This window comes from Pelodiscus sinensis, chromosome 1, assembly GCF_052426305.1.
Source record: "Pelodiscus sinensis isolate ZL-2025 chromosome 1, ASM5242630v1, whole genome shotgun sequence".
NCBI lineage: Eukaryota > Metazoa > Chordata > Testudines > Trionychidae > Pelodiscus > Pelodiscus sinensis.
In genome coordinates, this window is record NC_143052.1 from 361,003,837 (window position 1) to 361,031,766 (window position 27,930).

At 68.7% G+C, this 27,930-nt stretch overlaps 3 protein-coding genes across 8 annotated transcripts in view; 2 read left to right on the forward strand and 1 right to left on the reverse strand.

Moving 5' to 3' along the window:
* ARFIP2 (ARF interacting protein 2) overlaps window positions 1–1,815 on the reverse strand; it is a 46,409-nt gene extending 44,594 nt beyond the window's left edge. For 2 of the 6 annotated variants that reach the window (XM_089775866.1, XM_089775863.1), the window contains exon 1: window positions 1,676–1,785. The gene's annotated coding sequence lies outside the window, so the exon portion shown is untranslated. Of the gene's footprint in view, window positions 1–1,675 lie in introns of all 6 variants that reach the window. The other 4 variants (XM_089775864.1, XM_089775865.1, XM_089775862.1 and 1 more) reach the window with 4 other exon arrangements.
* Window positions 1,816–1,850: 35 nt separating this feature from the next.
* TIMM10B (translocase of inner mitochondrial membrane 10B) lies at window positions 1,851–4,655 on the forward strand. The gene is made up of 3 exons (XM_075918512.2): window positions 1,851–2,009; window positions 3,863–3,958; window positions 4,125–4,655. Exons 1-3 carry the CDS (start codon window positions 1,974–1,976, stop codon window positions 4,350–4,352), a joined length of 360 nt encoding a protein of 119 aa, XP_075774627.1. The 5' UTR covers window positions 1,851–1,973; the 3' UTR covers window positions 4,353–4,655.
* Window positions 4,656–8,013: 3,358 nt separating this feature from the next.
* The window catches only part of DNHD1 (dynein heavy chain domain 1), a 274,296-nt gene continuing 254,379 nt past the window's right edge, over window positions 8,014–27,930 (forward strand). The window contains exons 1-5 of the mRNA XM_089775427.1: window positions 8,014–9,268; window positions 13,791–14,436; window positions 17,571–17,747; window positions 23,130–23,333; window positions 23,711–23,821. Coding sequence (XP_089631553.1) covers window positions 9,163–9,268; window positions 13,791–14,436; window positions 17,571–17,747; window positions 23,130–23,333; window positions 23,711–23,821 — 1,244 coding nt within the window. The 5' untranslated portion in view covers window positions 8,014–9,162. The remainder of the gene's footprint in view (window positions 9,269–13,790; window positions 14,437–17,570; window positions 17,748–23,129; window positions 23,334–23,710; window positions 23,822–27,930) is intronic.

Below are 27,930 nucleotides of genomic sequence, written 5' to 3' on the forward strand. Positions count from 1 at the left end.
CTACAGCAGGCGGCCCGCACCAGCTCCCGTTACCTGGCTCCCAGGCCTGGGACGCCTGCCCCACGGCAGGGGGAGCAGGACACCCCAGCACCGGGCTGGCGGGGCAGCGAGCCCTGGGAATCAGCCCCCGGCTCCCTGCAGCACCAGGCAGGCAGAGCCACTGGAGCCTGCTCCCCAGGCACCGAACCGAGCAGAGTCCGAGGTGCCAAAGCCCCCAGCTCCTTACCACAGGCCCACCCAGGGCCAAACGGACCCCGCGCCAAGCCAGGCAGGCCCAGTCCCACCCTGCTGGGCCCCCTGAGCTGGGCCCTGTGGAGCCCCAGCCACAAGTGCCCACGGGGCGGCACCCGGCAAAGCCCCCAGCAGAGAAGAGAGGGACCCTCCCCCTCCCCAGGCCCGCTGCCCAGCCCCAGCTCCATGGACCCCCTCCCTCGCCCCTCTCCCGTGGACCCCCTCCCCTGCCCCCCTCCTCCCCCACCCCAGCTCCACGGACCCCCTCCCTCGCCCCTCTCCCATGGACCCCCTCCCTCGCCCCTCTCCCATGGACCCCCTCCCCTCCCCAGCTCCATGGACCCCCTCCCTCGCCCCTCTCCCAAGGACCCCCTCCCCTGCCCCCCCCTGCCCAGCTCCTCCCCCTCCCCAGCTCCATGGACCCCCTCCCTCGCCCCTCTCCCATGGACCCCCTCCCCTGCCCAGCTCCATGGACCACCTCCCTCAGCCCTCTCCCATGGACCCCCTCCCCTCCCCAGCTCCATGGACCCCCTCCCTCGCCCCTCTCCCATGGACCCCCTCCCCTCCCCAGCTCCATGGACCCCCTCCCTCGCCCCTCTCCCAAGGACCCCCTCCCCTGCCCCCTGCCCAGCTCCTCCCCTCCCCAGCTCCATGGACCCCCTCCCTCGCCCCTCTCCCATGGACCCCCTCCCCTGCCCAGCTCCATGGACCCCCTCCCTCGCCCCTCTCCCATGGACCCCCTCCCCTGCCCAGCTCCATGGACCCCCTCCCCTGCCCAGCTCCATGGACCCCCTCCCTCGCCCCTCTCCCATGGACCCCCTCCCCTGCCCAGCTCCATGGACCCCCTCCCTCGCCCCTCTCCCATGGACCCCCTCCCCTCCCCAGCTCCATGGACCCCCTCCCTCGCCCCTCTCCCATGGACCCCCTCCCCTGCCCCCCTCCTCCCCCACCCCAGCTCCACGGACCCCCTCCCTCGCCCCTCTCCCATGGACCCCCTCCCCTCCCCAGCTCCATGGACCCCCTCCCCTCCCCAGCTCCATGGACCCCCTCCCCTCCCCAGCTCCATGGACCCCCTCCCCTCCCCAGCTCCATGGACCCCCTCCCTCGCCCCTCTCCCAAGGACCCCCTCCCCTGCCCCCTGCCCAGCTCCTCCCCCTCCCCAGCTCCATGGACCCCCTCCCTCGCCCCTCTCCCAAGGACCCCCTCCCCTGCCCCCAGCTCCAGCTCCTCCTCCCTCCCCAGCTCCATGGACCCCCTCCCTCGCCCCTCTCCCATGGACCCCCTCCCCTCCCCAGCTCCATGGACCCCCTCCCTCGCCCCTCTCCCATGGACCCCCTCCCCCTGCCCAGCTCCTCCCCTCCCCAGCTCCATGGACCCCCTCCCTCGCCCCTCCCCCATGGACCCCTGCCCCAGTCCACGACCCCCGGCGCGGCCCCTCCCCCACCTGCTCCGGCGCCGGAGGCTCCGGCCGTGGATCCGCCTCGGCCGGAACAGACCGGAAGCCACGTCAGGAGCCGGGCAGCGGCGCAAGAGACGGGCGGAACTGACACCATCGCCAAAGAGGAACTCACGCCATGAAGTGCCACGTGACCCGGAAACAAGAGGGAGGGCGACCGGAAGTGACGCAATGGATGCGCAGAAAAGTGTCCTCTGAGCGTGGCAGAGGGTGACGTCAGACGCAGGGCGGAAGTGCGAGCGAGGTCAAGCAGAGTCGGGCGGAGGACTGGTCACGTGGGCTGGGCATGGAGCCTGCGGGGGAGCAACAGCAGCTTCGCAACGTGCGTGGGGGCGGGGCCAGGGCCAGCGGGGGCGCCGGGAGTGGGGGGGGGGGAGGCGCCGGGAGTGTAGGGAGGGGGGGGGGGCGGGAGTGTAGGGGGGGGAGGCGCCGGGAGTGTAGGGGGCGGGAGGCGCCGGGAGTGGGGGGGGGGCCCGCCGGGAGTGTAGGGAGGGGGGGGGCCCGCCGGGAGTGTAGGGAGGGGGGGAGGCGCCGGGAGTGTAGGGGGGGGGGGCCCGCCGGGAGTGTAGGGAGGGGGGGGGGCCCGCCGGGAGTGTAGGGAGGGGGGGGGGCCCGCCGGGAGTGTAGGGGGGGGGGCGGCGCCGGGAGTGTAGGGAGGGGGGGGGCGGCGCCGGGAGTGTAGGGAGGGGGGGGCGGCAGTGCGGGAAAGGGGGCTGGGAGCGTGCGGGGGGGGGCCAGCAGTGTGGGGGGGCGCTGGGAGTGTATGGAGGGGGCCGGCAGTGCGGGGGGCCGCTGGGAGTGTATGGAGGGGGGTGCCGGCAGTGCGGGGGGCCGCCGGGAGTGTAGGGGCCGCCGGCAGTGTATGGAGGGGGGCGCCGGCAGTGCGGGGGGGGCGCTGGGAGTGTATGGAGGGGGGCGCCGGCAGTGCGGGGGGGGCGCTGGGAGTGTATGGAGGGGGGCGCCGGCAGTGCGGGGGGGGCGCTGGGAGTGTATGGAGGGGGGCGCCGGCAGTGCGGGGGGGGCGCTGGGAGTGTATGGAGGGGGGCGCCGGCAGTGCGGGGGGGGCGCTGGGAGTGTATGGAGGGGGGCGCCGGCAGTGCGGGGGGGGCGCTGGGAGTGTATGGAGGGGGGGCGCCGGCAGTGCGGGGGGGGCGCTGGGAGTGTATGGAGGGGGGTGCCAGCAGTGCATGGAGGGGGGGGCGCTGGGAGTGTATGGAGGGGGGGCGGCAGTGCGGGGGCTGCTGGGAGTGTATGGAGGGGGGGCGGCAGTGCGGGGTCCGCCGGGAGTGTAGGGAGGGGAGGCCGTTGGGAGTGTATGGAGGGGGGCCGTTGGGAGTGTATGGAGGGGGGGCGGCAGTGCGGGGGCCGCCGGGAGTGTATGGAGGGGGGGGCCGCCGGGAGTGTATGGAGGGGGGCGGCAGTGCGGGGGGCCGCCGGGAGTGTATGGAGGGGGGCCGCCGGGAGTGTATGGAGGGGGGTGCCGGCAGTGTGGGGGGCCGCTGGGAGTGTATGGAGGGGGGCGCCGGGAGTGCGGGGGGGCCGTTGGGAGTGTATGGAGGGGGGGCCGTTGGGAGTGTATGGAGGGGGGGGCCGGCAGTGCGGGGGGCCGCTGGGAGTGTATGGAGGGGGGGCCGTTGGGAGTGTATGGGGGGGGGGCGGCAGTGCGGGGGCCGCCGGGAGTGTATGGAGGGGGGCGCTGGGAGTGTATGGAGGGGGGGCGGCAGTGCGGGGGTCCGCTGGGAGTGTAGGGGGGGGCCGTTGGGAGTGTATGGAGGGGGGGGCCGTTGGGAGTGTATGGAGGGGGGGCGGCAGTGCGGGGTCTGCTGGGAGTGTATGGAGGGGGGTGCCGGCAGTGCGGGGGGCCGCTGGGAGTGTATGGAGGGGGCCGCTGGGAGCGTACGGTGGGGTGCCGGCAGGTCAAGGGGGTGTGCCCCCTGCCTGTGTGTTCCCTGGGGTGGATCCGGCACAGGCGTACAGTAACCTGGGGCTGCCCGGTTCTGCGGGGCCCTGCTGAGAACGGGCCCACTCTATGCCGAGTCTCCGTCCACAGGGCCATTTGGCCCTGTCGGGCAGGGCATCTGGCTGTCCAGCTGCGCAACGGGGAAGCGGGGTCTCTGCGAGGACGGGGGGGCGATCTGGAGGCCAGTCGCACCCAGCTCCTTGCTCTCCTTGCAGCTGCGGGATTTCCTGCTGGTCTATAACAGGATGACGGAGCTCTGCTTCCTGCGCTGCGTCTCCAACCTGAACTACCGGGCACTCACCAGGGAAGAGGTGAGCCCTGGCCCAGCACCGGGGTTGGGGAGCTCTTCCTGGCGCACAGCTGGCAGGCTGGCTCATCCGGGCCATGGGCAGCCCGCTGTGTGGCAGGGGCCCTTGGGGAGGAATGGGCTCTGGTCCTGGTGGGGCTGGGTCCCTGTGATCTGCTTTGTCCCAGCAGGAGAACTGTCTGGACTGCTGTGCTGGGAAGCTCGTCCACTCCAACCACCGCCTCATGGGGGCCTACGTGCAGCTCATGCCCTCCCTGGTTCAGCGTCGCATCTCGGACTACGAGGCCGCCAGCGGCCAGGCAGCCCCAAGTGCCGTTGGAACTGAAACGCCCCCTAGCCGGCAGGTGGCTGCCAGTCTTGCCGTTGCTCCGGAAGGCACCTCCCAAGCCCTCAGCTAATTCCCTGCTCCCTGGCCTGTGGCCTGAGTGAGGAACAGCCCAGGGGGCATCAGAGCTGGGCACTGCCTCTCCAGGCACTTCTGGGCCGGTCTGTGCCCTAGACGGAGCAGCCAGCAGCGCTGGGGCTGGGCCAGCCCACCTAACAGTGGGGCCTTCCGGCTGCTTGGGCCAGGCCATGGGTGCGCCGGTGGCAGGGCCCTGCTGAGGGTCTCTGGCCCCCGCAGCCGCCCTGTGCTGGGCGCTCTGCCCCAAGGCCAGGCTTTCTTGCAGCTGCTGCTTTGCAATAAACCAGTGTCCTCATGAGTCCCTGCGTGCGTGAGTGGCAGCTCACCGCCGCCACAGACGCCCAAGGGGCCCGCCCCGGGGCCCCATGCTCCTCCCAAAGCTGTCTGCAGATCTTGAGGGGTGGAGGGACGATGCTCCAAACCAGTTGGCAGAGGCCAAGCAGGACTAGGGGTGGTCCCTCCTCTCTCTGAGCCCACTGACCTCTGGGCAAGAAACTTCCACAGCTTCGCCCTCCCCGAGTCTGGCCTCCGTCCATCCCTTGTGCTCCCCGCAGCAAGGCCGCCCAGCCGGGGCTCCTGGCAAGGTAGAACCCGGCCACCCGACTTCCCGATCAGCTGTGACCGCTGTTCCCAGTAAGCCGAGCGTGTGGACGGCTGCCCACAAGAAGTTCGTGCCACAAGCTGATTGGCACAGTGCCCATGGCGGGGAGCAGGGGTTTCTATGCATGGTGCACATCTCCACATGCCTCGGTGCTCACAACAAAATGCATTCCGCATATGAGCAGAACCATTCAGAGGACGCGTGGTCCATGGCTTTGCCAGGAACACAATGTAGAATGGCGCTTACCCCGTGAGAAAACTGGGCCTGGCTCTCCCCGTGAGCCCCCCTCAGCTGGCCGCCAGGCTCCTGACAGGCCCCTTGCTCCTTCCGGGGGGAAAGGCGTCCCCAGGCCTGAGCCCCCGATGGGCCGAGGTTCTAAAGGGCATCGCCCAGCTCCCCTACCCCAAGGCTCAGCAAGTCACACCCCCAATTCCCATCCCATCCAGGCCTGAGGGCCGCCCCGGGGAAACTGAGGCATGCCCAGTGCTCTTGGGAGGGAGCTGCTGCCGAAGCACACGCCCCACAACAGAACAAGTTGACTAAACCCCCCACTTCGGCACAGGGTCCTGGACCTGTTTCTGTCCACAGCGCTCTGAACCACACACCCTGCTTCGCCTCCTGCCATTCGAGCTCTAGTGCCTCGTTTTAACATGTCGCAGGGCCTGCCCCCCCTCGCTTTCCCCCCAGGCACCACGCCAGGCCTGCCCCCTGCCTTTCCCCCCCGAGCACTGTGCTGGGCCTACCCCCCCCTTACCGCGGGCACCACAATGGGCCTGCCCCCCCCCCCCCCCGGGCACTGCCCTGGCCCTGCCCCCCACCTTGCCCCCCCCCCGGCACTGCCCTGGCCCTGCCCCCCTCGGGCACCGCGATGGCCCCGCCCCCCCACCTTTCCCCCTGGGCACCATGCTGGGCCTTCCCCCCCCCCCCCCAGGCACTGCGCTGGCCGTGTTCCCCCTTTCCCCCCAGGCACTGCTCTGGGCCTATCTCCCACCTTTCCCCCCGGGGCACCGCTCTGGGCCCACCCCTGCCTTTTCCCTTCCCCCCCAGGCACCGTGCTGGGCCCACCTTCCGCTTTTCCCTGTGGGCACCACACTGGGTCTGCTGCCCTTACCCCTTACTTCATGCTGGGTCTACCCCTCCAGCTTTCCCCCTATGGCCACTTTCTCCCCGTGGGCATTGTGCTGGGTTTGCTCTTCTCTGGCCTGGTGCTGCACTGCGGTTGCTTCAGTCACTGGGCCTGTATCTACACTGGTGCAATCATGTGCCAAAGTGGCTGCTCTTGTGCAAAAACTTGTTGCCTGTCTACACTGGCCGTGTGTTCTTGGGCAAGTAAACTGACGTTCTACTGTATAAAATCAGGGCTTCTCGCACAAGAGCTCTGCTCCTGCTCAGGAATAAGCCCTCTTGTGCAACTGTTCTTGCACAAGAGGCCAGTGGGGACAGGCAACAGGAATTTCTTGTGCAAGAAAGGCGGATGGTTAGAATGGCCATGGGAGCTTTCTTGGGCAAGACAGCGTCTGCACTGGCAGGGATGCTCTTGTGCAGAAGCACAGGCCAGTGCAGGCGCTCTGTGCTGGAAGCGCTCTTGTGCAAGTGTACACGGCGCCTGGGACCTGTGTGCCAGGTGCTGGGCCGGTGCGTGCCTCAGTTTCCATTTAGCCTCCCCGGGGACGGGTCTGTCCGCTCCAGGGGTGCAGCTGTGCTCTGGGCGTGGCGGGGTGCGCACGGGGCTCTCCTCCCCAGCCAGCCTCGCTCAGACCGGGCAGCCCAGAGTCCGGCCCGGTATCCTCCGCCCGGGCAGCCCGAGCCACTCCGCCCCGAGTCGGCCCCCCCCCCCCCGCCGGGCCGCGGGGAAACTGAGGCACGCGGCAAGCAGCGCTGCAGCCCCCGGCCGTCACGCTCAGCGATGTGCTGGGCCGGCCGCGAGGGGGCGCTGCGGGGCAAGAAGGGGCGGGGCTAGCGCGGCCGTTGCTGGTTCCCGCCCAATGCAGCGCCGCGTTCGCGTCCCTGGTAACGGTCGGTCGGGCTCGCGCTGGGCCCCGCCCCCGCCACAGGCCGCCCCCCCCCCCCAGCGACCCGGGGTGCGTGGGGCGGGGCTCCGGGCAGGGGCTTGGTTCGGGGGGGCGGGGCTCCGGGCAGGGGCTTGGTTGGGGGGGGGGCGGGGCTCCGGGCAGGGGCTTGGTTGGGGGGGGGGCGGGGCTCCGGGCAGGGGCTTGGTTGGGGGGGCGGGGCTCCGGGCAGGGGCTTGGTTGGGGGGGGGCGGGGCTCCGGGCAGGGGCTTGGTTGGGGGGGGCGGGGCTCCGGGCAGGGGCTTGGTTGGGGGGGCGGGGCTCCGGGCAGGGGCTTGGTTGGGGGGGGGGGCGGGGCTCCAGGCAGGGGCTTGGTTGGGGGGGCGGGGCGGAGGCTCCGGGCAGGGGCTTGGTTGGGGGGGCGGGGCTCCGGGCAGGGGCTTGGTTGGGGGGGGCGGGGCTCCGGGCAGGGGCTTGGTTGGGGGGGGCGGGGCGGAGGCTCCGGGCAGGGGCAGGGGCGGGGGCTCCAGGCAGGGGCTTGGTGGGTGTGGGCGGGGCGGGGCTCCAGGCAGGGGCTTGGTGGGTGGGGGCGGGGCTCCGGGCAGGGGCTTGGTTGGGGGGGGGGGGGGCGGAGGCTCCGGGCAGGGGCTTGGTTGGGGGGGGGGGGCGGAGGCTCGGGGCAGGGGCTTGGTTGGGGGGGCAGGGGCCCCGGGCAGGGGCTTGGTTGGGGGGGCGGGGCTCCGGGCAGGGGCTTGGTTGGGGGGGCGGGGCGGAGGCTCCGGGCAGGGGCTTGGTTGGGGGGGCGGGGCTCCGGGCAGGGGCTTGGTTGGGGGGGCGGAGGCTCCGGGCAGGGGCTTGGTGGGGGGGGCGGAGGCCCCGGGCAGGGGCTTGGTGGGGGGGGCGGGGCTCGGGGCAGGGGCTTGGTGGGGGGGGCGGGGCTCGGGGCAGGGGCTTGGTGGGGGGGGCGGGGCCCCGGGCAGGGGCTTGGTTGGGGGGGGCGGGGCTCCGGGCAGGGGCTTGGTTGGGGGGGGCGGGGCCCCGGGCAGGGGCTTGGTTGGGGGGGCGGGGCTCCGGGCAGGGGCTTGGTTGGGGGGGCGGAGGAATCCCAGTTGGTGCCAGGTTACCTTTCGCGGCGGTGGCTGTGTCCCTGCCCTGCTGTCCCTGTTTGCTGCTCTGCCCGAGCTGCAGGCCAGCCGTCTGAGTCTCTGCTGCCGGGAAATGTGGTGGCGGCACCTGGGTCCCTCTGGCCTGCAGCTCCCTTCCTCTGCCTCCTTCTGCAGGCTCTTGCTCTATCTTACGTTCACCTCTGGCCGGAAAGCACAGCTAGTTCAAGGCAGGGCTCTGGGGCAGGCCTGGGGCTCGGGGTCTGGAGGCAGGAGAGCAGATAGTACCGGGCATGGTTTCTGGAGGCAGGCTCGGGGCTAGGTGGGGCTCTGGAGGCGGGAGAGCAGAGCTAGTGCAGTACCGGAGCTCTGGAGGCAGGTGGGCAGAGCTCTGGAGGCAGGCTCGGGGCTAGGTGGGGCTCTGGAGGCAGGCTCGGGGCTAGGTGGGGCTCTGGAGGCAGGCTCGGGGCTAGGTGGGGCTCTGGAGGCAGGCTCGGGGCTAGGTGGGGCTCTGGAGGCAGGCTCGGGGCTTGCCAGGCTCTGGAGGCGGGAGAGTAGAAGTAGTGCAGTACCGGAGCTCTGGAGGCAGGTGGGCAGAGTTCTGGAGGCAGGCTCGGGGCTAGGTGGGGCTCTGGAGGCAGGCTCGGGGCTTGCCAGGCTCTGGAGGCGGGAGAGTAGAAGTAGTGCAGTACCGGAGCTCTGGAGGCAGGTGGGCAGAGTTCTGGAGGCAGGCTCGGGGCTAGGTGGGGCTCTGGAGGCAGGCTCGGGGCTTGCCAGGCTCTGGAGGCGGGAGAGTAGGAGTAGTGCCGAGCGGGGGTCTGTGGACAGTTAGGACCAGCCTGGAATCAGACACTGGAGAACGGGAGACCAGGCGAGGTCTGGAGTCCGGGCCCACCGGAGGGTTAAAGCAGGTGCTCACAGGGTGCTGGTGCTCATTACAGGACGTGCTGCCTGCTCTCCAGGGCTCTGCATGGCTTCCTGGCAGCAGTGGTTGTGTGGGCTGTGCCAGGCAGGCCCTGCGGATTCTTGTGGTCATCGGCAGGGTCTCCCCTCTCCTCCCTGCCTGCCTGCAGTCCCGCCCTGCCCAGCCCAATGACACTGACCTGGCCGTTGTCCTTAGCAGGTTGGTGTGCGCTGCCCGGAGATAGCATGCAGCCTTCCCTGCCCCTGCTCGACATGCTCCCTGCTCCTGCCCCAGGTAAGGAGCCTGCTGCCACAGCCAGGGAGTCCCGGGCCAGTCCCAGGGTTGCCCTCGGGGTGGGGGCAGACGTTCCATTTAGAGGCAGTAGCTCATTTTTGCTTTGCCCACATGAGAGTGGACAGGAACCCTCACGTACAGCCAGAGTGAGCACTGCCGTTCCCCGATGTGGCGCATCTCCGAGGCAGCCCTAGCTTGGCAAGGGGTCGAGCCGCACTGTGCTCGGGTGTGGTGCTGTCCGCACACCAGGCACGCCGCTTGCCTTTTGTCAGCTGTGTGCAAGGGGTCGAGCCGCACTGTGCTCGGCTGTGGTGCTGTCTGCACACCAGGCACGCCGCTTGCCTTTTGTCAGCTGTGTGCAAGGGGTCGAGCCGCACTGTGCTCGGGTGCGGTGCTGTCCGCACACCAGGCACGCCGCTTGCCTTTTGTCAGCTGTGTGCAAGGGGTCGAGCCGCACTGTGCTCGGGTGTGGTGCTGTCCGCGCGCCAGGCACGCCGCTTGCCTTTTGTCAGCTGTGTGCAAGGGGTCGAGCCGCACTGTGCTCGGGTGTGGTGCTGTCTGCACGCCAGGCACGCCGCTTGCCTTTTGTCAGCTGTGTGCAAGGGGTCGAGCCGCACTGTGCTCGGGTGTGGTGCTGTCTGCACACCAGGCACGCCGCTTGCCTTTTGTCAGCTGTGTGCAAGGGGTCGAGCCGCACTGTGCTCGGGTGTGGTGCTGTCCGCACACCAGGCACGCCGCTTGCCTTTTGTCAGCTGTGTGCAAGGGGTCGAGCCGCACTGTGCTCGGGTGTGGTGCTGTCCGCACACCAGGCACGCCGCTTGCCTTTTGTCAGCTGTGTGCAAGGGGTCGAGCCGCACTGTGCTCGGGTGCGGTGCTGTCCGCACACCAGGCACGCCGCTTGCCTTTTGTCAGCTGTGTGCAAGGGGTCGAGCCGCACTGTGCTCGGGTGTGGTGCTGGCCGCACGCCAGGCACGCCGCTTGCCTTTTGTCAGCTGTGTGCAAGGGGTCGAGCCGCACTGTGCTCGGGTGCGGTGCTGTCCGCACACCAGGCACGCCGCTTGCCTTTTGTCAGCTGTGTGCAAGGGGTCGAGCCGCACTGTGCTCGGGTGCGGTGCTGTCCGCACACCAGGCACGCCGCTTGCCTTTTGTCAGCTGTGTGCAAGGGGTCGAGCCGCACTGTGCTCGGGTGTGGTGCTGGCCGCGCACCAGGCACGCCGCTTGCCTTTTGTCAGCTGTGTGCAAGGGGTCGAGCCGCACTGTGCTCGGGTGCGGTGCTGTCCGCGCGCCAGGCACGCCGCTTGCCTTTTGTCAGCTGTGTGCAAGGGGTCGAGCCGCACTGTGCTCGGGTGTGGTGCTGTCTGCGCGCCAGGCACGCCGCTTGCCTTTTGTCAGCTGTGTGCAAGGGGTCGAACCGCACTGTGCTCGGGTGTGGTGCTGTCTGCACGCCAGGCACGCCGCTTGCCTTTTGTCAGCTGTGTGCAAGGGGTCGAGCCGCACTGTGCTCGGTTGTGGTGCTGTCTGCACGCCAGGCACGCCGCTTGCCTTTTGTCAGCTGTGTGCAAGGGGTCGAGCCGCACTGTGCTCGGGTGTGGTGCTGTCCGCACACCAGGCACGCCGCTTGCCTTTTGTCAGCTGTGTGCAAGGGGTCGAGCCGCACTGTGCTCGGGTGCGGTGCTGTCCGCACACCAGGCACGCCGCTTGCCTTTTGTCAGCTGTGTGCAAGGGGTCGAGCCGCACTGTGCTCGGGTGCGGTGCTGTCCGCACACCAGGCACGCCGCTTGCCTTTTGTCAGCTGTGTGCAAGGGGTCGAGCCGCACTGTGCTCGGGTGTGGTGCTGGCCGCACGCCAGGCACGCCGCTTGCCTTTTGTCAGCTGTGTGCAAGGGGTCGAGCCGCACTGTGCTCGGGTGTGGTGCTCGCCGCACACCAGGCACGCCGCTTGCCTTTTGTCAGCTGTGTGCAAGGGGTCGAGCCGCACTGTGCTCGGGTGTGGTGCTGTCTGCACGCCAGGCACGCCGCTTGCCTTTTGTCAGCTGTGTGCAAGGGGTCGAGCCGCACTGTGCCCGGGTGTGGTGCTGGCCGCACACCAGGCACGCCGCTTGCCTTTTGTCAGCTGTGTGCAAGGGGTCGAGCCGCACTGTGCTCGGGTGCGGTGCTGGCCGCACACCAGGCACGCCGCTTGCCTTTTGTCAGCTGTGTGCAAGGGGTCGAGCCGCACTGTGCTCGGGTGCGGTGCTGGCCGCACACCAGGCACGCCGCTTGCCTTTTGTCAGCTGTGTGCAAGGGGTCGAGCCGCACTGTGCTCGGGTGCGGTGCTGGCCGCACACCAGGCACGCCGCTTGCCTTTTGTCAGCTGTGTGCAAGGGGTCGAGCCGCACTGTGCTCGGGTGCGGTGCTGTCTGCACACCAGGCACGCCGCTTGCCTTTTGTCAGCTGTGTGCAAGGGGTCGAGCCGCACTGTGCTCGGGTGCGGTGCTGTCCGCACACCAGGCACGCCGCTTGCCTTTTGTCAGCTGTGTGCAAGGGGTCGAGCCGCACTGTGCTCGGGTGTGGTGCTGGCCGCACGCCAGGCACGCCGCTTGCCTTTTGTCAGCTGTGTGCAAGGGGTCGAGCCGCACTGTGCTCGGGTGTGGTGCTCGCCGCACACCAGGCACGCCGCTTGCCTTTTGTCAGCTGTGTGCAAGGGGTCGAGCCGCACTGTGCTCGGGTGTGGTGCTGTCTGCACGCCAGGCACGCCGCTTGCCTTTTGTCAGCTGTGTGCAAGGGGTCGAGCCGCACTGTGCTCGGGTGTGGTGCTGTCCGCACACCAGGCACGCCGCTTGCCTTTTGTCAGCTGTGTGCAAGGGGTCGAGCCGCACTGTGCTCGGGTGTGGTGCTGGCCGCACACCAGGCACGCCGCTTGCCTTTTGTCAGCTGTGTGCAAGGGGTCGAGCCGCACTGTGCTCGGGTGTGGTGCTGGCCGCACACCAGGCACGCCGCTTGCCTTTTGTCAGCTGTGTGCAAGGGGTCGAGCCGCACTGTGCCCGGGTGTGGTGCTGGCCGCACACCAGGCACGCCGCTTGCCTTTTGTCAGCTGTGTGCAAGGGGTCGAGCCGCACTGTGCTCGGGTGCGGTGCTGGCCGCACACCAGGCACGCCGCTTGCCTTTTGTCAGCTGTGTGCAAGGGGTCGAGCCGCACTGTGCTCGGGTGCGGTGCTGGCCGCACACCAGGCACGCCGCTTGCCTTTTGTCAGCTGTGTGCAAGGGGTCGAGCCGCACTGTGCTCGGATGCGGTGCTGGCCGCACACCAGGCACGCCGCTTGCCTTTTGTCAGCTGTGTGCAAGGGGTCGAGCCGCACTGTGCTCGGGTGCGGTGCTGTCTGCACACCAGGCACGCCGCTTGCCTTTTGTCAGCTGTGTGCAAGGGGTCGAGCCGCACTGTGCTCGGGTGTGGTGCTGTCCACACACCAGGCACGCCGCTTGCCTTTTGTCAGCTGTGTGCAAGGGGTCGAGCCGCACTGTGCTCGGGTGTGGTGCTGTCCGCACGCCAGGCACGCCGCTTGCCTTTTGTCAGCTGTGTGCAAGGGGTCGAGCCGCACTGTGCTCGGGTGTGGTGCTGTCCGCACACCAGGCACGCCGCTTGCCTTTTGTCAGCTGTGTGCAAGGGGTCGAGCTGCACTGTGCTCGGGTGCGGTGCTGTCCACACGCCAGGCACGCCGCTTGCCTTTTGTCAGCTGTGTGCAAGGGGTCGAGCCGCACTGTGCTCGGGTGTGGTGCTGGCCGCGCACCAGGCACGCCGCTTGCCTTTTGTCAGCTGTGTGCAAGGGGTCGAGCCGCACTGTGCTCGGGTGTGGTGCTGTCTGCACGCCAGGCACGCCGCTTGCCTTTTGTCAGCTGTGTGCAAGGGGTCGAGCCGCACTGTGCTCGGGTGTGGTGCTGTCTGCACACCAGGCACGCCGCTTGCCTTTTGTCAGCTGTGTGCAAGGGGTCGAGCCGCACTGTGCTCGGGTGTGGTGCTGTCCACACACCAGGCACGCCGCTTGCCTTTTGTCAGCTGTGTGCAAGGGGTCGAGCCGCACTGTGCTCGGGTGTGGTGCTGTCCACACACCAGGCACGCCGCTTGCCTTTTGTCAGCTGTGTGCAAGGGGTCGAGCCGCACTGTGCTCGGGTGCGGTGCTGGCCGCACACCAGGCACGCCGCTTGCCTTTTGTCAGCTGTGTGCAAGGGGTCGAGCTGCACTGTGCTCGGGTGGGGTGCTGGCCGCACACCAGGCACGCCGCTTGCCTTTTGTCAGCTGTGTGCAAGGGGTCGAGCTGCACTGTGCTCGGGTGCGGTGCTGGCCGCACACCAGGCACGCCGCTTGCCTTTTGTCAGCGTCACTCTCTCCCCCACTGCAAAGCGGAGCCCAGGGTTGTGCTGAAGCTGGGAACATCCAGGGTCACGCACGTGGGGGGAATGGGACGCTCAGCCCAGGCAGCGGGGGCCTCGGGCTGAGGAGTTACTCACTTTCCCAGCCCTGCTTTGCTGACTCAGTCCCTTTGCAGGTGGCCGAGAGCCTGGGAGCTGCCAGCCCATGGAGCGGGGCTGGGCGTGGCGCATCCGCCAGCACCTGGCTGCCCAGCTCCAAGAGACGGGGAGACCTGCCCCCCAGCACTTGGACCTGCTCGTGGCTGAGCTGATGGCTGTGTTTGCGAGGGTGCTGCAGAGGCGCACCCGCGGTGCCTGGCTGGACCTGCTGGATGCCCTGCGGCTCCTCAGCCCCCTCAAGGAGCAGCTGCGTGGCCGGGAAGAGCTGCGGCCCTACCTGGCGAGCCTGTGTTCCCTGTACCGCCGCAGTCAGGCTCTTGTCTCTGACCTGGATGTCCTGGGAGCCATGGGCCAGGCCTTCCCCTGGGCCCATCCACTCGCCACGGGCTGCGGAGGGTCAGGGCCCCTGGCCATGCCACTCCCTGGTGGCTCAGAGCCAGCCTTCGCGGGCCAGCCCTGCCCGTTTGTGCTAGAGCAGCAGGTAGAAGAATCAGCAGCCATGGGCCAGCCAGGCCCAGTGTCTTTGCAGGAGCTGCTGCCCTGTGTGGGTCTGGTGGGTGTGGAGCTGGCTCAGGAGGAGACCCAGTGGAAAAGCAGCCTGGGCCTCATGGCCCTCGCCCTGGGTACAGAGGTGTCTGTACAGTATGGCTGTGCCGAGCCGAGGTAAGGGCTCCCCAGGAGCAGGCCTGCCCCACGCTCCCCTGCTCCGAGCCGCTGGGCTGCACACTGACTTCATTGGGACGGGAGTGGAGACGCTGAGCCAGGACTCCTTGCGTCTGTTGGCAGCTCTGGGGCGGGGGCTTGCTCGGGAGCGTGGGGGGTCAGCAGACCTAGGTGAATTCTCCAGTCCTGGCCGCACGGTGCCCCGAGGGTGGGGAACGTGTCTCCCCGGCCCCGTCACCGCACAGGACAAGGAGCGTGGGGGGTCAGCAGACCTAGGTGAATTCTCCAGTCCTGGCCGCACGGTGCCCCGAGGGTGGGGAACGTGTCTCCCCGGCCCCGTCACCGCACAGGACAAGGAGCGTGGGGGGTCAGCAGACCTAGGTGAATTCTCCAGTCCTGGCCGCACGGTGCCCCGAGGGTGGGGAACGTGTCTCCTCGGCCCCGTCACCGCACAGGACAAGGAGCGTGGGGGGTCAGCAGACCTAGGTGAATTCTCCAGTCCTGGCCGCACGGTGCCCCGAGGGTGGGGAACGTGTCTCCCCGGCCCTGTCACCGTGCAGGACAAGGAGCGTGGGGGGTCAGCAGACCTAGGTGAATTCTCCAGTCCTGGCCGCACGGTGCCCCGAGGGTGGGGAACGTGTCTCCCCGGCCCCGTCACCGCGCAGGACAAGGAGCGTGGGGGGTCAGCAGACCTAGGTGAATTCTCCAGTCCTGGCCGCACGGTGCCCCGAGGGTGGGGAACGTGTCTCCCCGGCCCCGTCACCGCACAGGACAAGGAGCGTGGGGGGTCAGCAGACCTAGGTGAATTCTCCAGTCCTGGCCGCACGGTGCCCCGAGGGTGGGGAACGTGTCTCCCCGGCCCCGTCACCGTGCAGGACAAGGAGCGTGGGGGGTCAGCAGACCTAGGTGAATTCTCCAGTCCTGGCCGCACGGTGCCCCGAGGGTGGGGAACGTGTCTCCCCGGCCCCGTCACCGCGCAGGACAAGGAGCGTGGGGGGTCAGCAGACCTAGGTGAATTCTCCAGTCCTGGCCGCACGGTGCCCCGAGGGTGGGGAACGTGTCTCCCCGGCCCCGTCACCGCGCAGGACAAGGAGCGTGGGGGGTCAGCAGACCTAGGTGAATTCTCCAGTCCTGGCCGCACGGTGCCCCGAGGGTGGGGAACGTGTCTCCCCGGCCCCGTCACCGCGCAGGACAAGGAGCGTGGGGGGTCAGCAGACCTAGGTGAATTCTCCAGTCCTGGCCGCACGGTGCCCCGAGGGTGGGGAACGTGTCTCCCCGGCCCCGTCACCGCGCAGGACAAGGAGCGTGGGGGGTCAGCAGACCTAGGTGAATTCTCCAGTCCTGGCCGCACGGTGCCCCGAGGGTGGGGAACGTGTCTCCCCAGCCCCGTCACCGCGCAGGACAAGGAGCGTGGGGGGTCAGCAGACCTAGGTGAATTCTCCAGTCCTGGCCGCACGGTGCCCCGAGGGTGGGGAACGTGTCTCCCCGGCCCCGTCACCGCGCAGGACAAGGAGCGTGGGGGGTCAGCAGACCTAGGTGAATTCTCCAGTCCTGGCCGCACGGTGCCCCGAGGGTGGGGAACGTGTCTCCCCGGCCCCGTCACCGCGCAGGACAAGGAGCGTGGAGGGTCAGCAGACCTAGGTGAATTCTCCAGTCCTGGCCGCACGGTGCCCCGAGGGTGGGGAACGTGTCTCCCCGGCCCCGTCACCGTGCAGGACAAGGAGCGTGGGGGGTCAGCAGACCTAGGTGAATTCTCCAGTCCTGGCCGCACGGTGCCCCGAGGGTGGGGAACGTGTCTCCCCGGCCCCGTCACCGTGCAGGACAAGGAGCGTGGGGGGTCAGCAGACCTAGGTGAATTCTCCAGTCCTGGCCGCACGGTGCCCCGAGGGTGGGGAACGTGTCTCCCCGGCCCCGTCACCGTGCAGGACAAGGAGCGTGGGGGGTCAGCAGACCTAGGTGAATTCTCCAGTCCTGGCCGCACGGTGCCCCGAGGGTGGGGAACGTGTCTCCCCGGCCCCGTCACCGCGCAGGACAAGGAGCGTGGAGGGTCAGCAGACCTAGGTGAATTCTCCAGTCCTGGCCGCACGGTGCCCCGAGGGTGGGGAACGTGTCTCCCCGGCCCTGTCACCGTGCAGGACAAGGAGCGTGGGGGGTCAGCAGACCTAGGTGAATTCTCCAGTCCTGGCCGCACGGTGCCCCGAGGGTGGGGAACGTGTCTCCCCAGCCCCGTCACCGCGCAGGACAAGGAGCGTGGGGGGTCAGCAGACCTAGGTGAATTCTCCAGTCCTGGCCGCACGGTGCCCCGAGGGTGGGGAACGTGTCTCCCCAGCCCCGTCACCGCGCAGGACAAGGAGCGTGGGGGGTCAGCAGACCTAGGTGAATTCTCCAGTCCTGGCCGCACGGTGCCCCGAGGGTGGGGAACGTGTCTCCCCGGCCCCGTCACCGTGCAGGACAAGGAGCATGGGGGGTCAGCAGACCTAGGTGAATTCTCCAGTCCTGGCCGCACGGTGCCCCGAGGGTGGGAACGTGTCTCCCCGGCCCCGTCACCGCACAGGACAAGGAGCGTGGGGGGTCAGCAGACCTAGGTGAATTCTCCAGTCCTGGCCGCACGGTGCCCCGAGGGTGGGGAACGTGTCTCCCCGGCCCCGTCACCGTGCAGGACAAGGAGCGTGGGGGGTCAGCAGACCTAGGTGAATTCTCCAGTCCTGGCCGCACGGTGCCCCGAGGGTGGGGAACGTGTCTCCCCGGCCCCGTCACCGTGCAGGACAAGGAGCGTGGGGGGTCAGCAGACCTAGGTGAATTCTCCAGTCCTGGCCGCACGGTGCCCCGAGGGTGGGGAACGTGTCTCCCCGGCCCCGTCACCGTGCAGGACAAGGAGCGTGGGGGGTCAGCAGACCTAGGTGAATTCTCCAGTCCTGGCCGCACGGTGCCCCGAGGGTGGGGAACGTGTCTCCCCAGCCCCGTCACCGCACAGGACAAGGAGCATGGGGGGTCAGCAGACCTAGGTGAATTCTCCAGTCCTGGCCGCACGGTGCCCCGAGGGTGGGAACGTGTCTCCCCAGCCCCGTCACCGCGCAGGACAAGGAGCATGGGGCATCTGTTCCGAGCTCTCACCCAGTGCATCTCCGCGACAGGTTCCTGCCAGTCCCAGGCCCGGAGGCCCCTGTGCCTGCCCCCCAGGCAGCGGGAGGAGCACAGGGCGTCTGGCAGGCCCTGCCTGGGCTCCAGGCCTCCGAGAGCTGCGTGAGGAACAGGCATCTGGGAAGCATCAGCTTTGTCTACCTCAATGTAGCGCCCAACAGGCACTTCAGGTAACTGCCCCCAACCCCTGCACCCGCCCCCTGTGACGGCACGATGGGGTTCCCCCGTCTCCTGCACCCCGAAATGGCACAAACAGACTGCACCAGCCGGTGGAATAGAGGAAGTTTATTGCCTCTCCAGGTTACAGCACAGCACAGATGTAATCTGGTCACAGAGCTGGGCTAGGATGCCTCAGGCCCCCTTGAGATGGGGGAGACTGGGCCCCTAAACTCCAGCCCCTTTCCCTAGGCTGTCTCCTCCATGCTCTCAGACAGCCAGCAACCAACTAACTAACTTCCAGCCCTGCCCCCCAGCCAGGGCAGCATCCACCTTCCTTTGTTCCTCTCCATGGGGGGTGTCTGGCCACTGGTTTGCATAGTGACTCATCCTGTTTTGCTGGGTCGTGGTACCCACGGCAGCCAGTGGGGGTTCCCCCAGAGCCAGCAGCATAGAAACCAGCCAGGTACCCCCACTACGTCACAGTTCTCCCCCCTCCGAGAGCGAACTGAGCAGGGTCACTCCGCTCGTGACCTAGGGAAGTTCGGGTCCTCTGCGTGGGAACCCGCCCCGGGGACATGGGTGCTCCCCTTGACTCAGGCCGGCTGTGGCGAGGCCCCACATGAGCTGGCTTCCCTCTGTCCACTCGCTGCCCCGCTCCAGGGTGACTGGCCCAGGCCTGTCCTCGGGGGTCACACCCACCCTTCCGCTGGCCTTGATCTCTGGCCAGGGTCTCTCGGGCCGGGGCCATGAGCCCAGTGAGCCTTCTCTGGACAGCCAGGGCGGCTTCCATCCCCGATGCTCCATCCAGGGGGGTCTTCCCCTCCCATAACTCTCTCAGCAAGCCCAGAGGGTCTATCTGGGGTAGAGACCCCCAAGCCGCTTTCCTACTGTCTTGGGCCTTCCCGCCCCTCTGGCAGGAGTCACAGGACCGGCAGTACCGCTGCACGGCTGTAAAGATTCCCGGCCAATAGAAGTGCTGGAGCAGCCTCAGCCGCGTGCGCCGGATCCCCCGGTGGCCCCCAACGGGGACGTCGTGGGCCAAATACAGCAGCTTGAGGCGATACTTTCGGGGGACGACCAGCTGCCGCTCGACCCTCCATGCCCTCACCTTCCTGGGGGGAAGCCATTCCCGGAACAGGAGTCCACGCTCCTGCAGGAATCTCTCCTGGCCACCTCTCCCCTGGGGCTGAGCTGCACGGAGGCCAGCCTGGTCCCTCAGCCTCTGCAAGGAGGGGTCTGCCTGCACCTCAGCCTGGAATTCAGCTGCTGGGGCAGGGATCGGGACCTGTTCCCCACCTTTGCCTAGGTCCGGAGTCCCAGCCTGGCTGGACCCCGTGTCCACTGGGATGGGACCCTGAGGACGCTGCCCGGAGTCCTTCCCTGGACCCACGTTGTCAGCCCCCCGCTGGCTCTGGCTCCGGGTAGTGACTAGTGCCCGCTGGGATTCATGGGGCCACTCCTCTAGGTCATTCCCCATCAGCACCTCGGTGGGGAAGTGTGGGTGCACCCCCACTTCCTTGAGGCCCTCCTTGGCCCCCCATTTCAGATGCACCCGGGCTACAGGCACCTTAAACGGGGACCCATCTGTGCCCTTCAGGGTCAGCTGGGTGTGGGGTAGTATCCGCCCTGGGGCCACTATGTCGGATCGGGCCAGAGTCACCTCCGCCCCCGTGTCCCAGAAGCCCGTCACCTTCCTACCATCCACCTCCAGGGGTATGAGGCACTCGCTCCGCAGGGGCCACCCTGCCCCCACCCGGTACACAGAGAAATCCGCCTCCCGAGGGTCAGACCTCCCAGGGGAGGTGCACTGAGCATCCTTCCCTCCACTCTGAGCTGAGGTTTGCCTGCCAGCCCCTGCCTCTGGGGCAGCCTGCCCTTCCTCCCGCCCCAGCCAGTTAACCCTGGAAAGTCCCCGGTCCTGGGACCTGGTGCACTGAGCCCTCTTGTGGCCTTTTTGCCCACAGCGATGGCAAGTTAGGCTTTGGGCTGTCTCTGTCCAGGGCCTGGCTGGTTCTCTGGGGTATCGATGACTGGTCCTGGTCCCTGGGGCTCGCCTCGGAGGTGTCTCTCTCCGTTGCTCCGCCGAGAACCGGTCTCTGCGCGATTCTCTTTCTCTCCGGGACTCCCGTTCACACCCGGACCGGCTCTCCGTGAACTCATCCGCCAATCTCCCGGCCTCCTGGGGGTTCTCTGGTCTCCGGTCCTTGAGCCACAGCCTCAGTTTGGGTGGGCACGCTTCATAGAACTGTTCCATCATGACCAGCTTGAGCAGCTCCTCTGCGGTCTGGGCTCCGACTCCAGACACCCACTTGCGGCAGTATTGCGACAGGCGGGAGGCCAGGTCCACATAGGTCTCCCGTGGCTCTTTCTGTACCCCCCGGAACTTCTTCCTGTACATCTCGGGGGTCAGCCCGAACTTGTGCAGCAGGGCCTCCTTGACTCGGTTGTAATCCCCTGGCTGTAGGTCCTCCAGCTGACTGAGCACTCCGGCCGCCTCCTGGTTCAGTGCGGGGATGAGCTCCTGCAGCCAGTCAGCTGGGGGAACCCGTTGCAGTCCACAGGCCCTCTCAAAGGAGCTGAGGAACCCGTCTATGTCACCCACGTCCTTCAATTGGGCCACCACGAGCCTCTCCAAGCGCCTGGCAGCCCCGGGACCCTGGGGCCCATCCACTCTTGGCGCAGCCGGTGCCCTGCCGGTTCTCCGCTCTGCCGTGGCCAGCTCATGCTGTCGCTGCCTCTCTCGGTCCTGGCGGTCCTTCTCTCGATCTTGGCGCTCCTTCTCTCGGTCCTGGCGGTCCCTCTCTCGGTCCTCTACTTCCAATTCCTTCATCCGCAGCTGGATCTCCAGTCGCCGCAGCTCTGCTTGGCTGGCCCCTGCCCTAGATGGGCTACGGCTTGCAGGCCTCCCGGGAGACGCTGTCTCATCTCTCCGGTGGGTTCCAGCGCTCCTCCCCCTCTCTGAGCCTGACACACTCTCAGGGGGGGGTCTGGCTGCTTCCCCTGGGGACAAGATCCTGGCCCTGTGGCTGGTCATTATCTTCCAGCTGGGCAATCAGCTGGGCCTTGGTTGCTTTCTGCACAGGCAAGCCCCTCTCTCTGCACAGCCCCACCAGCTCTGCCTTCAAGAGTCGGGCGTAGGCCATCTGCCCGCTGGGCCCCTCGGTGCAGACTCACCAGTCTAGTGCTGCAGCGCCCCACGATTCCCAGGAACCGCTTCGCTCTGTCTCCAGCACGCCTGGCTCCAGGGCTCTTGCTTCTACTGCGCCTTGTCGCTCGCCGCTGGAAGCTTCATCCACGGGGTGCAGTGGATCCCACCCCTGACACCAGTGTGACAGCGCGTTGGGGTCCCCCGTCTCCTGCACCCCGAAATGGCACAAACAGACTGCACCAGCCGGTGGAATAGAGGAAGTTTATTGCCTCTCCAGGATACAGCACAGCACAGATGTAATCTGGTCCCAGAGCTGGGCTAGGCTGCCTCAGGCCCCCTTGAGATGGGGGAGACTGGGCCCCTAAACTCCAGCCCCTTCCCCTAGGCTCTCCTCCATGCTCCGGACGAGCGGGGGCGGGTGCAGGGGGTGGATGCAGCGGGAACTGCCCCCAAGCCCTGCACCCGCCCCCGCTCCACCGGGAACTGCCCCCAACCCCTGCACCCGCCCCCGCTCCTCCGGGAACTGCACCCGCCCCCGCTCCAGCGGGAACTGCCCCCAAGCCCTGCACCCGCCCCCGCTCCTCCGGGAACGGCCCCCAACCCCTGCACCCGCCCCCGCTCCTCCGGGAACTGCCCCCAACCCCTGCACCCGCCCCCGCTCCTCCGGGAACGGCCCCCAACCCCTGCACCCGCCCCCGCTCCTCCGGGAACTGCCCCCAACCCCTGCACCCGCCCCCGCTCCTCCGGGAACGGCCCCCAACCCCTGCACCCGCCCCCGCTCCTCCGGGAACGGCCCCCAACCCCTGCACCCGCCCCCGCTCCTCCGGGAACGGCCCCCAACCCCTGCACCCGCCCCCGCTCCTCCGGGAACTGCCCCCAACCCCTGCACCCGCCCCCGCTCCTCCGGGAACTGCCCCCAACCCCTGCACCCGCCCCCGCTCCTCCGGGAACGGCCCCCAACCCCTGCACCCGCCCCCGCTCCTCCGGGAACTGCCCCCAACCCCTGCACCCGCCCCCGCTCCTCCGGGAACTGCACCCGCCCCCGCTCCAGCGGGAACTGCCCCCAACCCCTGCACCCGCCCCCGCTCGTCCGGGAACGGCCCCCAACCCCTGCACCCGCCCCCGCTCGTCCGGGAACTGCCCCCAACCCCTGCACCCGCCCCCACTCGTCCGGGAACGGCCCCCAACCCCTGCACCCGCCCCCGCTCGTCCGGGAACTGCCCCCAACTCCTGCACCCGCCCCCGCTCCTCCGGGAACTGCACCCGCCCCCGCTCCCGCGGGAACTGCCCCCAAGCCCTGCACCCGCCCCCGCTTCTCCGGGAACTGCCCCCAACCCCTGCACCCGCCCCCGCTCGTCCGGGAATGGCCCCCAACCCCTGCACCCGCCCCCGCTCCTCCGGGAATGGCCCCCAACCCCTGCACCCGCCCCCGCTCGTCCGGGAACTGCCCCCAACCCCTGCACCCGCCCCCGCTCCTCCGGGAACTGCACCCGCCCCCGCTCCAGCGGGAACTGCCCCCAAGCCCTGCACCCGCCCCCGCTCCTCCGGGAACTGCCCCCAACCCCTGCACCCGCCCCCGCTCCTCCGGGAACGGCCCCCAACCCCTGCACCCGCCCCCGCTCCTCCGGGAACGGCCCCCAACCCCTGCACCCGCCCCCGCCCCCGCTCCTCCGGGAACGGCCCCCAACCCCTGCACCCGCCCCTGCCCCCGCTCCTCCGGGAACGGCCCCCAACCCCTGCACCCGCCCCCGCTCCTCTGGGAACTGCCCCCAACCCCTGCACCCGCCCCCGCTCCTCCGGGAACTGCCCCCAACCCTGCACCCGCCCCCGCTCCTCCTAGTTTCGTCCCCGGAGGCTAGTTCAATTTGCCTCAAGAAGAGAATCCCACTTTCAGGCTGGCTCCAACTCTATTTTATTGTTTGCAAAGAAGGACGGCCGAGGAGCTCAGTGCTCAAAGCAGGGTCGACCTTGAGCATCGCCTGAGCTGAACCTTGTATAGATTTCACATTCCTTCTGGTCAGCGTGTTGCAACGTGATTGGTCACTGCACGTTTCCTCCGCTCCCTGGCAGGAAGCCTTTCCCTCCCACACTCCCAAGCTAGCTGCAGCCCCCGAGGAGGCGCTTCCCTAGTGCTGTGTTGGCCTCTGGGGTGTGAAGCCGGGTGCCCCGGTGGGGTGGAACAAGCAGGCCATGCTTCCTCTTTCAGACAAGCTGCAGGCCCTGACATCCTCCTTTCTCCATGCAGGCCCTACGACCTGGTTGTGGTTCCGAAGCGGCAGGCCCAAGCCCAGCACTACATCTTCTCCCCCTTTGGGGTGCTGCATGTGCACCCTGAAGAAGGTGCTGAGGCCCTGACACTGGGGGAGTGGCACCGAGAGGCCGTGCTGTGGCAGCTGCTCCAGTGCATCCCCTTCTTCAGGCACTGTCTCGTCCGCAAGGCCTTTGCACGGTGAGTGGGGGTGCTCTAGGGGGGCCTGCACTGTGCCCAGAGGCTGGAGCCTGATCCCTGGATACACGGGGCCCATATTGCAGGTGCCCGGCCCTGTTGGCCTCTGACTGAGCCCAGGGAGGTGCCATTTCGGGAGAGTGGGGGGCAGCAGTCATGCTGGAATGTGGCTTGCTTGTCTCCTGGCCCCCTCACTACCACTAACTCCTCTGCCCCCTCCCTTCACCAGCCAGGAGCGAGAGGCAGGCAGGGAATCCAAGCCTGCTAGTCGGGGCAGAGAAGCGAGCTGCGCCCCGTGCACGCCACTGCTGCTCCCCTGCTGGGCGGGGATGGAGCCCCCGTGCTACGCAGAGCTCCTAAGCTGACTCTCCTTCCCACAGCTGGTGGCAGAATGTGAAGCACCTGCAGCTGCTGAGGCGCCAGGAAAGCCTGGGCAGCCGCCTGCTCCTGGCTGTGCCCCACTTCGGAGCAGCGCTGCTCCACATCTCCAGGTAAGGGGGTGTGGGGGGAGCGGTTTCCTGTCCCAACCAGGGCCTTGACTGAAAGCTGCCTCCTGTTCAGTGCAGCCCCTGTCCAGATCCCAGCTGACAACACCCGGAGCAGAGGCCCGAGGGCCAGGAGGTAGCCTTGGCTAGAGTTCGGGGAGTCAAGCACTCACTGGTCGTGCCTCCTGGCTCCCTGCAGTCCCTGGGGTGCCCGTCAGTCCAACAGCCCTTCTTGGAGGCAGATCACTGCTGCGCCCAAGGGGGGGGGCTATTTCCCCCAAATTCGGTACAAAGGGGGCCAAGTGAGGTGTGAAACGAAAGCTTGCGCTCCACTGATTCTACGTCTGCTACTCGTGTGCTGGTGTGACGTGCATGTGTGGAGTTGTGACTATGGGCTCTGGGCTGGTAGTGCGAGCGTTCTATGGCTGGTACTGAGAGCGTTCTATGGCTGGTAGTGCGAGCGTGCTCTGGCTGGTAGTGCGAGCGTTGTCCGGCTGGTAGTGCGAGCGTTCTCTGGCTGGTAGTGCGAGCGTTGTCCGGCTGGTAGTGCGAGAGTGCTCTGGCTGGTAGTGCGAGAGTGCTCTGGCTGGTAGTGCGAGCGTGCTCTGGCTGGTAGTGCGAGCGTTGTCCGGCTGGTAGTGTGAGCGTTCTCTGGGCTGGTAGTGCGAGTGTTCTCTGCGCTGGTTGTGTGAGCGTTGTCTGGCTGGTAGTGTGAGTGTGCTCTGGGCTGGTTGTGTGAGCGTTGTCTGGCTGGTAGTGTGAGCGTGCTCTGGCTGGTAGTGTGAGCGTTGTCTGGCTGGTAGTGCGAGCGTTCTTTGGCTGGTAGTGTGCGCGTTGTCTGGCTGGTCGTGTGAGCGTTCTCTGGGCTGGTAGTGTGAGCGTTGTCTGGCTGGTAGTGCGAGGGTTCTCTGGGCTGGTAGTGCGAGGGTTCTCTGGGCTGGTAGTGCGAGGGTTCTCTGGCTGGTAGTGTGAGCGTTCTCTGGCTGGTAGTGTGAGGGTTCTCTGGGCTGGTAGTGCGAGGGTTCTCTGGGCTGGTAGTGCGAGGGTTCTCTGGGCTGGTAGTGCGAGCGTTCTTTGGGCTGGTAGTGTGTGCGTTCTCTGGGCTGGTCGCGTGAGCGTTCTCTGGGCTGGTCGCGCGAGCGTTCTCTGGGCTGGTCGCGCGAGCGTTCTCTGGGCTGGTCGCGCGAGCGTTCTCTGGGCTGGTCGCGCGAGCGTTCTCTGGGCTGGTCGCGCGAGCGTTCTCTGGGCTGGTCGCGCGAGCGTTCTCTGGGCTGGTCGCGCGAGCGTTCTCTGGGCTGGTCGCGCGAGCGTTCTCTGGGCTGGTCGCGCGAGCGTTCTCTGGGCTGGTCGCGCGAGCGTTCTCTGGGCTGGTCGCGCGAGCGCTCTCCGGGCTGGTCGCGCGAGCGCTCTCCGGGCTGGTCGCGCGAGCGCTCTCCGGGCTGGTCGCGCGAGCGCTCTCCGGGCTGGTCGCGCGAGGGCTCTCCGGGCTGGTCGCGCGAGGGCTCTCCGGGCTGGTCGCGCGAGGGCTCTCCGGGCTGGTCGCGCGAGGGCTCTCCGGGCTGGTCGCGCGAGGGCTCTCCGGGCTGGTCGCGCGAGGGCTCTCCGGGCTGGTCGCGCGAGGGCTCTCCGGGCTGGTCGCGCGAGGGCTCTCCGGGCTGGTCGCGCGAGGGCTCTCCGGGCTGGTCGCGCGAGGGCTCTCCGGGCTGGTCGCGCGAGGGCTCTCCGGGCTGGTCGCGCGAGGGCTCTCCGGGCTGGTCGCGCGAGGGCTCTCCGGGCTGGTCGCGCGAGGGCTCTCCGGGCTGGTCGCGCGAGGGCTCTCCGGGCTGGTCGCGCGAGGGCTCTCCGGGCTGGTCGCGCGAGGGCTCTCCGGGCTGGTCGCGCGAGGGCTCTCCGGGCTGGTCGCGCGAGGGCTCTCCGGGCTGGTCGCGCGAGGGCTCTCCGGGCTGGTCGCGCGAGGGCTCTCCGGGCTGGTCGCGCGAGGGCTCTCCGGGCTGGTCGCGCGAGGGCTCTCCGGGCTGGTCGCGCGAGCGTGCTCCGGGCTGGTCGCGCGAGCGTGCTCCGGGCTGGTCGCGCGAGCGTGCTCCGGGCTGGTCGCGCGAGCGTGCTCCGGGCTGGTCGCGCGAGCGTTCTCCGGGCTGGTCGCGCGAGCGTTCTCCGGGCTGGTCGCGCGAGCGTTCTCCGGGCTGGTCGCGCGAGCGTTCTCCGGGCTGGTCGCGCGAGCGTTCTCCGGGCTGGTCGCGCGAGCGTTCTCCGGGCTGGTCGCGCGAGCGTTCTCCGGGCTGGTCGCGCGAGCGTTCTCCGGGCTGGTCGCGCGAGCGTTCTCCGGCTGGTCGCGCGAGCGTTCTCCGGCTGGTCGCGCGAGCGTTCTCCGGGCTGGTAGTGCGAGCGTTCTCCGGGCTGGTAGTGCGAGGGTTCTCTGGGCTGGTCGTGTGAGCGTTCTCTGGGCTGGTCGTGCGAGCGTTCTCTGGGCTGGTCGTGTGAGCGTTGTCTGGCTGGTAGTGCGAGGGTTCTCGGGCTGGTCGTGTGAGCGTTCTCTGGGCTGGTCGTGCGAGCGTTCTCTGGGCTGGTCGTGCGAGCGTTCTCTGGGCTGGTCGTGCGAGCGTTCTCTGGGCTGGTCGTGCGAGCGTTCTCTGGGCTGGTCGCGCGAGCGTTGTCTGGGCTGGTCGCGCGAGCGTTCTCTGGGCTGGTCGCGCGAGCGTTCTCTGGGCTGGTCGCGCGAGCGTTCTCTGGGCTGGTCGCGCGAGCGTTCTCTGGGCTGGTCGCGCGAGCGTTCTCTGGGCTGGTCGTGCGAGCGTTCTCTGGGCTGGTCGCGCGAGCGTTCTCTGGGCTGGTCGCGCGAGCGTTGTCTGGGCTGGTCGCGCGAGCGTTCTCTGGGCTGGTCGCGCGAGCGTTCTCTGGGCTGGTCGCGCGAGCGTTCTCTGGGCTGGTCGCGCGAGCGTTCTCTGGGCTGGTCGCGCGAGCGTTCTCTGGGCTGGTCGCGCGAGCGTTCTCTGGGCTGGTCGCGCGAGCGTTCTCTGGGCTGGTCGCGCGAGCGTTCTCTGGGCTGGTCGCGCGAGCGTTCTCTGGGCTGGTCGCGCGAGCGTTCTCTGGGCTGGTCGCGCGAGCGTTCTCTGGGCTGGTCGCGCGAGCGTTCTCTGGGCTGGTCGCGCGAGCGTTCTCTGGGCTGGTAGTGCGAGGGTTCTCTGGGCTGGTAGTGCGAGGGTTCTCTGGGCTGGTCGCGCGAGCGTTCTCTGGGCTGGTCGCGCGAGCGTTCTCTGGGCTGGTCGCGCGAGCGTTCTCTGGGCTGGTAGTGCGAGGGTTCTCTGGGCTGGTAGTGTGAACGTTGTCGGGCTGGTCGTGTGAGCGTTCTCTGGGCTGGTCGTGCGAGCGTTCTCTGGGCTGGTCGTGTGAGCGTTGTCTGGCTGGTAGTGCGAGGGTTCTCGGGCTGGTCGTGTGAGCGTTCTCTGGGCTGGTCGTGTGAGCGTTCTCGGGCTGGTCGTGCGAGCGTTCTCTGGGCTGGTCGTGCGAGCGTTCTCTGGGCTGGTCGTGCGAGCGTTCTCTGGGCTGGTCGTGCGAGCGTTGTCTGGGCTGGTAGTGCGAGCGTTGTCTGGGCTGGTCGCGCGAGCGTTCTCTGGGCTGGTCGCGCGAGCGTTCTCTGGGCTGGTCGCGCGAGCGTTCTCCGGGCTGGTCGCGCGAGCGTTCTCTGGGCTGGTCGCGCGAGCGTTCTCCGGGCTGGTCGCGCGAGCGTTCTCCGGGCTGGTCGCGCGAGCGTTCTCCGGGCTGGTCGCGCGAGCGTTCTCCGGGCTGGTCGCGCGAGGGCTCTCCGGGCTGGTCGCGCGAGGGCTCTCCGGGCTGGTCGCGCGAGGGCTCTCCGGGCTGGTCGCGCGAGGGCTCTCCGGGCTGGTCGCGCGAGGGCTCTCCGGGCTGGTCGCGCGAGGGCTCTCCGGGCTGGTCGCGCGAGGGCTCTCCGGGCTGGTCGCGCGAGCGTGCTCCGGGCTGGTCGCGCGAGCGTGCTCCGGGCTGGTCGCGCGAGCGTGCTCCGGGCTGGTCGCGCGAGCGTGCTCCGGGCTGGTCGCGCGAGCGTTTTCTGCCTGGTCGCGCGAGCGTTTTCTGCCTGGTCGCGCGAGCGTTCTCCG

Bases quoted from the DNA above. Each gene is read 5' to 3' on its own strand.
- TIMM10B (XM_075918512.2), top strand. From the start codon at position 1,974: ATGGAGCCTGCGGGGGAGCAACAGCAGCTTCGCAAC. The intron at 2,010-3,862 runs GTGCGTGGGGGC...CTCTCCTTGCAG, and splicing joins AGCAACAGCAGCTTCGCAAC to CTGCGGGATTTCCTGCTGGT. The intron at 3,959-4,124 runs GTGAGCCCTGGC...TTGTCCCAGCAG, and splicing joins GGGCACTCACCAGGGAAGAG to GAGAACTGTCTGGACTGCTG.